This window comes from Colobus angolensis, unplaced genomic scaffold, assembly GCF_000951035.1.
Source record: "Colobus angolensis palliatus isolate OR3802 unplaced genomic scaffold, Cang.pa_1.0 Scaffold369, whole genome shotgun sequence".
NCBI classification, from domain to species: domain Eukaryota; kingdom Metazoa; phylum Chordata; class Mammalia; order Primates; family Cercopithecidae; genus Colobus; species Colobus angolensis.
The window spans coordinates 349,906-362,594 of NW_012117032.1; the positions used below are offsets into that span (position 1 = coordinate 349,906).

The window sequence follows — 12,689 nt, forward strand, 5'->3', positions numbered from 1 at the left end:
TGTTTTATAAGAATATGAACTTAATCTGATCTGTGTTTTAGGTAGAAAACTGGCATTTATAGACGAAAACATAGAATATCCTCACAACTTTAAGTTGAAAAGTCAGAGAAAACTAAGAGTCACAAGAGACAGGTAGATCAGATACAAGACCAATCTAGAGAAGAAATGCAGCCTCAACAAGGTCAGTGTTGATGAAAAAGAAGAAAAGGGGATATATTCAAGAGTAATTTTCATGGTAATACCAATAAACAGTTCCATTGTGAAAAAGAAGGAAGATACAAGGATCATCTTGATGTTGCATGCTTGAGTTTTAAACAATGGACCAAAATGAGCACCAAAGACCATCTAACAAACTCAAGGAAATGAGTATTTCCTCTTAGATATGCTTAGTTTCACTCTAGGACATTCAGATGGATTTACCAGGAGGCAATTGTGAATCAGGATGAAGTTAAGCATATAGGTAGTTGTCATCAGCAATTATTGAAGCCACGTGACTGCATGGAATTACATATAGAAGGAATTTTGAAAAAGGAGAAGAACCCTACAAATACCTGTGGTTAATAAACAGATTAAAGAATTATGACCCTGAAAGATGAAAAGTCATCTTTGTATAGAAAGGAATCCATTACAAGGTCAGTGACATGGCCTTATACTAAAGTGGTCTTTCCATCTCAAATCATGTTTCTGAAACTAATGACTATATTTATTCTAAAAATACACTGAGCGCCTACCATATATCAAGTATTGCTCTGGGACTGTGAGGATAAAAAACAAGTCAGACATGAATCCTGTCCCAAGAAGCACAAATTTCAATGGTACGAGAGGAGCTGAACAGATGTTACATTTGCTACCATTGAACCTGATGTTTGACAACATTTAACAGAAAAGGTCGATGATTCCACAGGCACCACAGTTTCAGAAGCTGTTTCAAGCTTATGAAAGTTCCACTTTCATGATCTAAAGCCTAGATCATGACTACACAATATAGCCATTCTCTGAATAAGTTAGGAGCCTTAAACATGAGGTGGACATATGGGCAGGACCAACCAATGAAAATTGCAAAGAAAGTTTGAATTTAGTTTGTCTATAGTGCTATGGTGTGAACGTTTGTGATCTCCCCAAGTCCCTGTGTTGATACCTAACGCCCAACACAATATGGCCACCATCTGAATACATGTTCCCATCACCTGTTTCCTAAGGTCATGCTTTGAACGGTAGTAGATGGGAACGATAATCAGAAAAATCAATTCCTGTCTCAAAACATGCCACTTAAATTCACTCTCCATAAATGTCCCTGAAAGGCGTAATAGTTCGGGTGCTGCAGGTTAGTGGTTAAATTATTTTGGTCAAGAGATTTTCTACATATTTCAAGTCATGTCAAATTAACTCATTTATATCATATTTTTAGATTCCACAATATTTGTTGAAAATTAGGTATCTGCCAGGTCTGATATTAAGCACTGCAGAGCCATGTAATAGGCTATCATTGATTTATACGGTTCGTATTCACGTAAAGGTCTTTTTTGATGAAAATATAATTCAGTGGACTCTCATTGTTTATAAATTCATAAGTAAGTTCAGCATGATCCACTGATTCTCAATTTATTTTTCTTCTGTTTATAAAATTACTGATGGCTTATTATAAATATTCATATACACAAATCATTTTCCCTCATGAATTTAAATCCTACTATTTAAAATTAGTTCATCAATCTATGTATCTGTATAAGCAATTTTATGTGTAATAAATGAGCCACACTGAGTCAAATCAAACATATTATAAAAGAATTCTTGCTTGCTTGCTGCTTGCTTTGCCTAGAAAACAAAGAAAGCCCTAGTTGTCCTACAATTGGTCAGAGGAAGACAATCACACTGTACAGGTATGTTGTATTTCTTTATTCTGATAAATAGAGAAAAAACTTATAAACTACACAGCATATGAAATATGATTCTGTAAATCACAACTGCCAACAGTTAAAAGATCTTTAATATTTGAAAAAACTATGTACATATTAAGTCTTGTCAAAGAAAGGCCAAAATTTGTCAATTGAAAGCATTAATGAAATATTTTGGTTGGTCCTCAATCCCAATTCCATATTTTTTACCATGTAGATTATACATTGATTTAAAATCAAACATATGAAGGTAAACTCTAATATCTTCATAGGTCAACAACGAAAATTTATCCTTCACACTTATTTCTAGAAAGCAGCTGGGCTTATTTCCTCGATTGTTTACAATGAAGCTAGAATATCTGCAATAACTGTAGAGTTTCAAAAAGGATCCCTAGGGCTACTTCTACGTTCTCCTTCCCAGTTGAGCACTCTCCATAATTTCCAGATGGGTCATGGGGAAGAACGATAGAAACGAGTGTGGGAAGAAAGATAATGAAATTAGAAATGGGCGAGGCACATGGTGGTGGAATGCTAAGAGCAGGGATCAGGACAATCAACCAGGTGTCAAGGAAGGGACAAGTCACCAGTGTCATCTGCTGACCAATGGTAGGAAGAAATAAACTCAAAGGAAACACCACATTTTTCCAATTAAACTCAAATCTATTGACTTGTGGTAGTTCTTTGATGTTGTGGGGACTGCTGTAATGGAAACCAAGTAGATTTTCAAGGGCAAGAAACTTTTCCACTGAATAAGATGATGTCATCCTTCCTGATGACAAATAGGAATGGGTGGTCGGCTCTAAACAGCGTGGACTCAGGGAGTTGCTTTTCTACAATATTACTTCCTGTGGCAGCGGTAGCCTCGGTGCCCTCCTCATTGACCTCTATGTAAGATTTGTGCATTAGTCTTGATATATACAGACGACCCCCTGAAGCAATCCCAGAGAGATCTGCTTTGGATTCATCAAAGATATCTTTTAGCCCTAGGAGTCTCAAATATTGTTTCATTTCATAATTCTTCTCTATCTTGAACTGAGGAAAAAATACCTCAACATACTTAGAGGTCATTCGCCTTGGATTGGTCCATTCCATTAGATTCTGAAAGGTCAGTTTGTTTTCAATCTGTAAAAATAATTCAAAGATAATTTAGAATCATATGGTTAAGTGATAGATGAAACAATAGCTACAAAGATACATAGTTTTCTATAATTTATCCCTTCCTGGATATTTGTGTTCAAGTACATGAATGGGTCCTTGGAAGTCTTGAAACAGAATATGATTAAAATGAATAGTTCAGGTACTTTTTAACAAATCCAAAGTTTAATTTGCTCTACTAGGAGAAGGCATGATTTATGTGCACTTTAGGGCAATTCCACTCTCTGTTCACCCATGAGCAGATACAACTAAAGTGGAGCAAAAGACAGGTGAAGGAACCTGAGAATTTGAGACCATTAGAGGGAGAAAGGAGCCCAGTGGTCATTTAAATCAATGTTTCCTACCCATCTCCTCATCATGAAAGATAGATAAAGTAATGTTTGCAGAGCTTAGTGGAGTAAACCAAAGGGACCCCATGTGGCCTGAGGCAAAGAGCCCAGAGCTCCAGCCTCAAAGATGTGGGTGATCAATATCTCCCAGTACAGTTACCCATACTGTCTGGGAGGCTTGAATTCAAATCAATTTCTTGTTCTCAACAGATGAGGCAACTGAAGTGCAGGAGGCTGTAGTTCAATATGCCTGAAGGCAAAGCAAACAACCTTAGTTACACAGCTAGAAAAGTCCTTATCTCTCTCTCCAGCAGCATCGCTGCCTACAAACAATTCAGAAAGCCAGTTCACCGGCTCTTGAATACTGAGAATTGATCATAAATTCTCAATTTAGAATAAGAAGATTTTTCATAAACATTGTTTAGAAATCTTACGTAAGGACATTTCTTCTCAAATTCAGGCTCAACTTCAATCTTAAACAACTTTTTACTGATATTAAATTTAACTTGTATTCTTATCAAGGACCTAAATTTATATAATCAAATTTAGTCTAATTTGAATTTTTGTGTTAATTATCCAGTTTTGCGCTTAATCTGTAATATAATTTTACCCTGTTGGAATTTTTTTTTCATTTAGTGCACTGAGATCCAACTTCCTCATCATTATCTGGTTATGAAGGATTATGCAGGTATTTAAGATTGTATAGTATGTAAGTTTATAATAGTCAGATTCAAAAATTATTAGGTAAATCTATTACAGAAAAGGAAAATTCAGACAGTAAGTGCAAGAACAAAACTATATTATTAGCTTACTTTGTCTTGGCTACTTTTTCTGTTGCAGATTATTTCAAGTTAAACTAATTGCTGTATGCTAAAATCTGATTATTATGAAGATTATCAAGTGAATAATAAATTTACTATGAGGACCAATATTTTATATGGTCATACTTTAGATTTAATAGTACCAATTTTATGACATTTCTCTTGCTTCTCATGTCAAAACAATTTAGATGAAAATGTAATGAAAGAAAGTTATTGCTAAAATTTAGTAATCTTTGTCTATGTAGAAAGTGCCATTCCAAAGCTTTAAAGTCATGTTTTTAAATCATAGTAATGTCCCTTGGATGGTACGCATGTCTATTTCTTTATATTCATTCCACTGTCCTGTTATTCCACAGCAAATATTCATTATTTTCCAAGTCAAAACAAAACAAATACTTTGAAGTGTAGTTGTAACTTTTCAGTGTAGGTGACATACATATATGTGTGTGCACATACATACACACAAATATGCATATCTACACATATGCATCTATCAGAAAAATTGACTAAATTCTGTCAACCTCCCTTCCCTATCTCCCATGCTTGCTGTAAACATCAAACTAGATAATGTAAATGAAGCTCAGAGCACATGGCCTGGGGTGTAGTAGGTGCTAAATAAATGGCACCTATTATTCCTTTTAAATGAGAGAATAGAGAAGAGAGATGAGTCCAGGCCTCTGAGATTGCCGATCAAACTCAAAGAGCCAAGTTCAGGAGGAGGAAAAGCAGAAAAAGGACTGAAAAAAGATCAGGCTCTGAGATACAGTGGTGGTGTCTGGCTTGCATGGCCCCCACCGTCTTCCCATTGCACTGTGTTGGTCCATTTCTCCTGCCACATCAGTCACAGGGCAGTCCCTAAACTCTGCTTTTCACTTGAGACACAGCAGCATGGAGTGATGAAACTGCCTTTGCAAAATTACAACAGTAGGAAATCTGACATAGTTGACTCCATCTTGCTGCTAACCTCCAAGTTGTTGTTGGTCATTCTTTGGCATAGGCTAAGCTAACTTTGGAAGAAATTTAGTTTATAGTTTAAATGTAAAGCAAGAATCATAATAGCCCTTCCCAAAACTAAACCACCTTTGTAAAACTAATGAAAGACCGCATGGTTATGATTATGAGAGAGGCCTGAATTCCGCCACGATGTAGGCATAGTAAGCATTAACCAATCATTGTTATGGAGGTCATAAAATTTGTAACTCCACCAATGACTCTTGTAGATAATATTACTATTGTAGAACCTAAGACTGGCCTTTTGAGATGTCTTTTCAGACTTTTACATTTCTGACACTAACTCCACTTGGACTCATGACTCATGACTCAACCGGTCCTGTGGCCCCCACAGAGTCCAGAGGTGAACTCAGTGCATGAGAACAGTTTTACACACGCTTGTGATTGCATCCCCACCCAATCAACAGCACTTATTCCCTAGACCCCTGCCCGCCAAACTATCCTGGAAAACTCCTAACCTCCAAACCTTCAGGGAGAGTGATTTGAGTAGTAGTGATCTCATCTCCCAGGTGGCGTGGTCGGCTTTGCATCAATTAAACTCTCTTTACTACAATGCTGTGCCCTCAGTGACTTGATTTTTCCTGTGCAGCAGGCAGGGAGACCCTCTTGTGCAATTACAGTGAGACCATACATTTTAATTCTCAAAGGCTCAGGTCTCTATCATAGCATACCTGCCTAAAGATGCTTAGTCTAGCAAAATTTCAATAACACATAAAAGACTGTATTCATGACCGAACACCAAAAATACCTAAACTCATGTATTTTTAATTCCATAACTGACATTTGAGAGGGTTCCAACTTGATCAGTATTCAACTAAAATTATGCTAAACTGAGTTAAGTCAATCTCAGCAACTATAATGGTGTCTGGCTCATACTAGGTACTCCTTAAATATCTGTCAAATAAATTAACAAGCAGGTAAGTCTGTAATATCTCAATACCCTGAAATCTTGCAGTTTATCAATGAAAACTGAATCAGCAGTATCCTAAAAGTCTTATTTCCCAGTAGTGAAAATGACAGTCATAACTTACTTCAGAGAGGTCATTCTCAGGCAGCAGAATGTACATGTTTATGCCACCATTGTATCTGAGCTCAAGAACCTTCATTGACGGGTCCTCAATAACAGACAAATTGAACTTCTGCTCCTGGTGCATCATGGCCACTGCCTTCCCAGAGCACTGAAAGTCAAGTCACAAAAAATTATTTATAATCCCACTTCATTGTACTTATTAACCAAATACATATAAGAATATTGTACTTGGTCAATAAATTATTGCTCAGTTGATCCTGCAGATATTTTCCTGACAAGTTACCAACAGTGGTTGCACTGGTGCAAATCTTAGTGGTAAAGCCAAGACTTCAAGTTTGATTCCTTGAGTTTACAATGTCCTACCTGTGTGACCTTGGGTGAGTTACTGTGCCTCTCTGTGCCTCCATTTCCTCATTTATAGAATGGGAGTGACTATAATCCCTGCTATACAGGATTGTTGTGAGGATTATGTGAATTAATATATCCAGCACTTGGAACATTGCCTTGCTCTTAGTCTTTTAACTGAAAAGTCTCTATAATAAGTAATGAAAATGTACTAAATAACATTAAAGTGAAAAATGAATGCTATAGTTTTTTTTTCTCTTCTTAGAAGTAAAATACAGACTAGTACTAACAAAATTACACAATTTAAGACCAGGTGCAGTGGCTCATGCCTGTAATCCCAGCACTTTGGGAGGTCTGGGCCAACTACTTGAGCTTGGGAGCTCAAGACCAGCCTGAGCAACATGGCGAGACCGCATCTCCACTAAAAATCAAAAATAAAAAAAAAATAGCTGGGTGTGGTGGAACATGCCTGTAGTCGCAGCTACTTGGGAGGCTGAGGTGGGAGGATCACCTGAGCCCAAGAGGTCCAGGCTAGAGTGAGCAGTGATTCCACCACTGCACTCCAGCCTGGGCAACAGAGTGAGATCCTGTCTCAAAAAACAAACAACAACAACAAAAACACAATTTAAGCATGAGGTCTTGGAAAAATAAAAATCCCTGCAAGATATATGATAATGTCCTTCAAATTCACCAGGGCAAAAAAAAAGTAGCTCTTATCTTGAGAATATCGTTAATAGATTTAGAGACACCATTGAGGTACAACAAACTTTCTCCTAGTGATGTTATAATCTGCAAACTTGTCAATATTTCTGTAATATCCCCTTTTAAGAAAAAACATCCTACATGGGGAGGACAGATAATTCTCTGTCCTTGAACCGAAGGTCCTTCTCTCTCTGGAAAGGTTGCCTTTTTTGACTTAGAGTCCAATCCTCAGACAGAACATACATGAAATCTATCTGCTTAGTGAGACAGGTCCGCAGAATTGAGCCTGATACACATGGGGACTGGGATGTGACAGACAGGATGTCTCACTGGGGCAGGGGAAGAATCACATATCTGGGTTATGCTGGAGAGGTTATGTTACCAATTTTTAATATGATAGAACTAACATTGACATCAGAGATCCAGATTCCATAGCGTGTTACGTTACAAGCTGTCTGTTACAGCTACATTACACAGGGTGTGCCGACCAGCAGGAAGAGTGTTTAAAACAATGTTATTGTATAGTAATGCTGTTTAAAATAAAAAAAAAAATAGGAGGAAAGAATAACACGGGAAACAGGAATGCAGCTTCTGTGAAGCAAGGCAGGAGCCTCAACACGATATTCCTGACTGCAAGAGCTTTGTTGTTCCTGCTGTACAGAGATTCCTGTGTACAAACTGATTTTAAAACCCAAGAATATATGTTTTATAAAGGTTGGTAGTAAGATGTTTTAGACCAAAAACAGAACTAAGTGAAGAAAAATATGGCTTATACTTGGAAATGCATACCTTTACTAAACATAACTTTTCCCCTTGTAAAAGAAAACACGTTCCCTACTACGACTCAGCAAAATCATTGATGGTAAATGATTTTAAGTGCAGACCCCATGGTTAAAATAATGAAAAAAGAAAAATACACTTTTGTCATATGTTTTCTTATAGGCCTCCAATGATAATATCTTAAGATACATTCATGTCACTTCTTTCAATTTTGAATGTATTTTAAAGAATACCAATTTACAAGACACCTTTGGCGATGTTTCATAGCCTGCATGACAGGGAAAATAGAAAGTTTGCTTTGTGAAGCAACTGACCATACAATATTGGTAATGCAAAAGAAGAAATGAGTTAAAAACGGTGAATCCAGAGTTTACTATGTAACTATCACAGTCCTGCAAAGGAATACTATTGAGGAAAAATTCTAAATTAAACAGGAGATTGACAACATACCTTGGGAGATTTGAAATGGCAATTTGTGGTTTCACTCTTGGTGAAGGCTGATTGCCACTTGCCTTTGAAGTACACAGCGTTCACCAGCACCATTACAGCAGATGAGCTGATGCCACCGTCACCAATCACGTTCTTGATTTTGCCTTTTGAAAAAAAAAAAATTGAGGGGAGAAAGGTTTATTTTAATATAATTTTTAAAATGATTTCAAAGACCATTAATTGGTATGAAGTTTTTTTCTTACCACATAATAACACCAGTAAGAATATTAAGAATAACCTATGAGCAAGTAATGTGTCCAGCACTTTCTAAGCCCTTTAGATGCAATCTTTGGTTTAATCCTCACATAATCCCTGTGAGGTAGGCACTATTATTGCTTCCATTTCCTGTTGATGAAGCTAAGGCACAAAGAGATTAAGACACACAACAAGAAAATGATAGCAATAGGATTCCAACCCAGGAAGACAGCCCCAGAGTCCCTGCTCATAGGTACCAAAGTGCCTTTATTGCATTGACTAGGCCACCTTTTGCTACTACAGTACTTCAATCCATTGAAAGGGTAATGCCCTCCTTCATTCTACAGTAACGAAATTTTTGCCGGATGCTATGCACTATTCTGCATGTTTGAATTACAAATGTGAAAGACATAGCCTGTGCCATCATTGAGCTACCAGTCCAGCACAGAAGAGTCAACATCCGAAGAGCAGTTGTAACCCACCAGTAACATAGAGGTCTGATCTCAGTGCACTGTGAGAGCACAGATTAAAGGCACCCAACTTTTTCTGTGGTTATCTGCTTTAGCTGAAGGACAGTGGGGAACAGGGAGAGCTTCCATAAAGCACAGACTATTTATTCAAAGGCACAGAAGCCTGGAAGAGTAAAGTGTATTTGTCGGGGAGAATAAGTTAGCAAGATTGGAAGCAAGGGCCTGATAATGAAGAGGCTTGACTGTCTGGTAAGAATTTTGTATTATTTTGAAGGTGATGGAAAATAATTGCTCAAGATTCATTGAAAGACAAGAAAGGTCATGGTCATGATGGATCTGATTTGCCTTTCAAAAGGATGGTTCTGGTATTGTGTAGAGGATGTGGGCTTCAAGACCTGGGTAGGGTTGTTTAGAATATTGGCAACATTTTAAAGGGTTTCCTCAAATAAATATTGAGTACATATGCTTATGAAAAATTAGAGTAATTATGCATAGGTTTGCATGAGAAAGGAAGACAGAGAAATAACTTCTCTAAATAGAAAAAGTTGTTAGCAATCTGATACCCTTATATTAAATACTAAATAGAATCCCACCTAGCTTTTAGAAAAGCAATAATTACATAGTTTTTCTTGATTTATAAGTGTTATATTTGAAACATGTAATGGCTAAACATCAAAGTAACCCACTATGAATATAATGAGGAATGAATGAATAAAAAGAAAATGTATACACTGCATTCTTTGTTCCAGGACTAAGTGTATGCTGCTGAAAGTTTGCATTTAAAGTGTAAGATATATTTATCTCATATTTCTGAGGCATAGCTAGGCTCAGTAAATGCAGGTACAATGTTTAGAGTACAAATCAAGACCAACCCTTAGGTAATGAAACAACTAGTAGCTTTGGAATTGGTTGATGAACAAAGCAAGGATTAATACCTTTCTTTATTTGCTTTGCACTAAACCAGAACATTAACTGGAATTCAGTTTTGAGTTGTGACAGAGACTTACCAATAAAGAGCTGTACTTTTTCTGGAAGGTACTACCTTTGTTACATAAATTATTTTGGTAATTAAAGAACATTTTAAAATGAGAGATATACTATACATCCTTGGAAAAAGCAATGTCATGAAAATATATTTCTTTGACAGTAGAATGTTATAACTTTAATAAGATTCAGTCCATAAAGGAATAATAAAGTATGAAAATCAACCCTATCTTTAAAAAATAGGTTGATTATTAAATGAAATGCTATGCTGTGGTCATTGAAAATAATAATGTGGTCATTGAAAGTAACGTCAATAAAATAATAACTTAGTTTTTGTTCACTAACTAGGGTGAGATATTGAGGTTAATTTATCAAATTAACTCAGCTTGTTATTAATTTATGAAATGGTCACAATAATATGTTTGTCCTGAAGGTTTTACCAATGAAATGAGATAATGTAAAAGACTGAACTTCTGAAAAGTACAAAGTATTCAAATTATTAAAATTATTCAAAACCACATTGCAGACAAATACTAAAGCAATTTTAAGTAGCAGCAATCATTACTTTGAACTAGGAGCTCTTCCATGTATGTACAAAAGACTCCCAGCTTTTGTTCTCAGTATTAACATATAACTGACAAATCTTGTAGAAAAATAGGGTATTTCAATACTCACCATGTGTTTCACTTTCAACCCACTTATTAATTTTATGTCTAGTGTCTTCTAAATGATTTGTAAAGTCAACTCGCTCCACTTTGGCATCGTATAATTTTTCGGCACACTCAATGTAGTCCTACAAAGAAGAATACAGGTCTTGTATTTACAAATCATCACCAACTAAGTATATAAGAAATGTATTTTTGAACTTTTTATTTTCACTGCTTTATTCAAAGGTTCAACTCTGCCTCAAAGATAAGTACGTAAATATAGGGATATATGGAAATTGGGCTGGAAGGAGATCTGGTGACTTTGAAGTTGAATTTGTACAGCAAATACTCTGTTTAAACTTAAGTTTATCTGAAATGGATTTGAGGAGACTAATAGAGAATAGATAACGTCCACCCTTTTACCACTGCTTTCTCATATTAAATAACTCAATAGCCTCCTAACTAGTCTCCCTTGCCTGTGTCATCCCTTCCTGCTGCAAATTTTTCAAGGCTACATTATTGCACTCAAGACAAAGCCCAAGCCCTTGAACCTTGCCGACAAGGCTCTGCTGATCCCCACCCTGCTTACCTCATAGCCCCTTTCTCCTTACTCTGCTCTCCCACCATACCACATTCCCGACAGTTTCTCAAAAATGCCATTTGTCATCTCTCACTAGAGGTGTTTGAACAATGTTCCTTCTGCCTGAAATGGCCCATATACCTCATGATTATGTCTTACCCATTTTCTAGTTCCAAGTATGGCTGTCTCTCCTTGACAGATATCTTCTCTAGGTTCCACGTACATTTTCTTTTTTGTTTTTTCTTTTTTTGAGATGATGTCTCACTCTTGTCCCCTTGCAGGCTGAAGTGCAATGGCACGATCTCGGCTCACTGCAACCTCTGCCTCCTGGGTTCAAGCGATTCTCCTGCCTCAGCTTCCCAAGTAGCTGGGATTACAGGTGCCTGCCACCATATCTGGCTGATTTTTGTATTTTTAGAGATGGGGTTTCGCCATGTTGGTCAAGCTGGTTTTGAATTCCTGACCTCAGGTGATCCGCCCACCTTAGCCTTCCAAAGTGCTGGGATTATAGGCATGAGCTACTGCGCCTGGTCCCACCTACATTTTCTAACAGTCTGTTTACCTTGAGTTTTTTCTTAACAGCTGTTATCATAATACATCCTTTTTACCTTTGAGATTGTCTGAGTCCTTCACAAAACAGCAAATTCTGTGAAGTCAAGACTATATACGCCTTGCTTATGATTTTATTCCCAGTACCTAGCACATTGCCTTGGACATAATAGTTGCCTAAGAAATACTTGCTATTTTTAATTTAAAAAAAATCATAATGATCTAATTTATCAATACATTAGTAATTCAACAAATATACACATATATATCTTTGTGGAAAGATGTTCAGAATTAGAAGAAAAAGATGTATTACGAACCAGGTGTTGTTAGTGGATTTCCTATTAAAGTTTATAGGATTTTCATCCTTATAATGAAGATTCACCAGTTGTCCTTTGTCTAGCCACAGGATAAGACTAGCTCTCTAATGCAAGCTTTCTGTGTGATTTCCTTGGATACAGCTCTTTTCACCTACTGATTAATTCATTCTTCTATCCATACATCCATTCATCCATCCACTTTGACACAAAGAGTAGTTTTAAGTAGTCCATGGCCCAGAAAGGTTGATACGTACAAGAGGTTGATACATGCAAGATGTCAGCAAGGAATAAAGATAGCAGTCAGAAGGGACAGGATAGTTACATAGATGTTGCTATTCTCTACCACTTCCAAGAAACTCAGACCAGATATAGGGGCTCATGCCTGTAATC

General features: G+C 36.7%; 1 protein-coding gene across 4 annotated transcripts in view; it reads right to left on the minus strand.

Annotated features, from left to right (window-relative positions):
• Positions 1-1,881: 1,881 nt before the first annotated feature.
• Positions 1,882-12,689, minus strand: part of SERPINB7 (serpin peptidase inhibitor, clade B (ovalbumin), member 7) — a 55,298-nt gene continuing 44,490 nt past the window's right edge. For all 4 annotated transcript variants that reach the window (XM_011953578.1, XM_011953579.1, XM_011953576.1 and 1 more), the window contains 4 exons: positions 10,882-10,999; positions 8,519-8,661; positions 6,243-6,389; positions 1,882-3,017 (listed from right to left, as the gene is read on the minus strand). In XM_011953578.1, the coding sequence (XP_011808968.1) occupies positions 2,619-3,017; positions 6,243-6,389; positions 8,519-8,661; positions 10,882-10,999 (807 nt within the window). In that variant the 3' untranslated portion in view covers positions 1,882-2,618. The remainder of the gene's footprint in view (positions 3,018-6,242; positions 6,390-8,518; positions 8,662-10,881; positions 11,000-12,689) is intronic.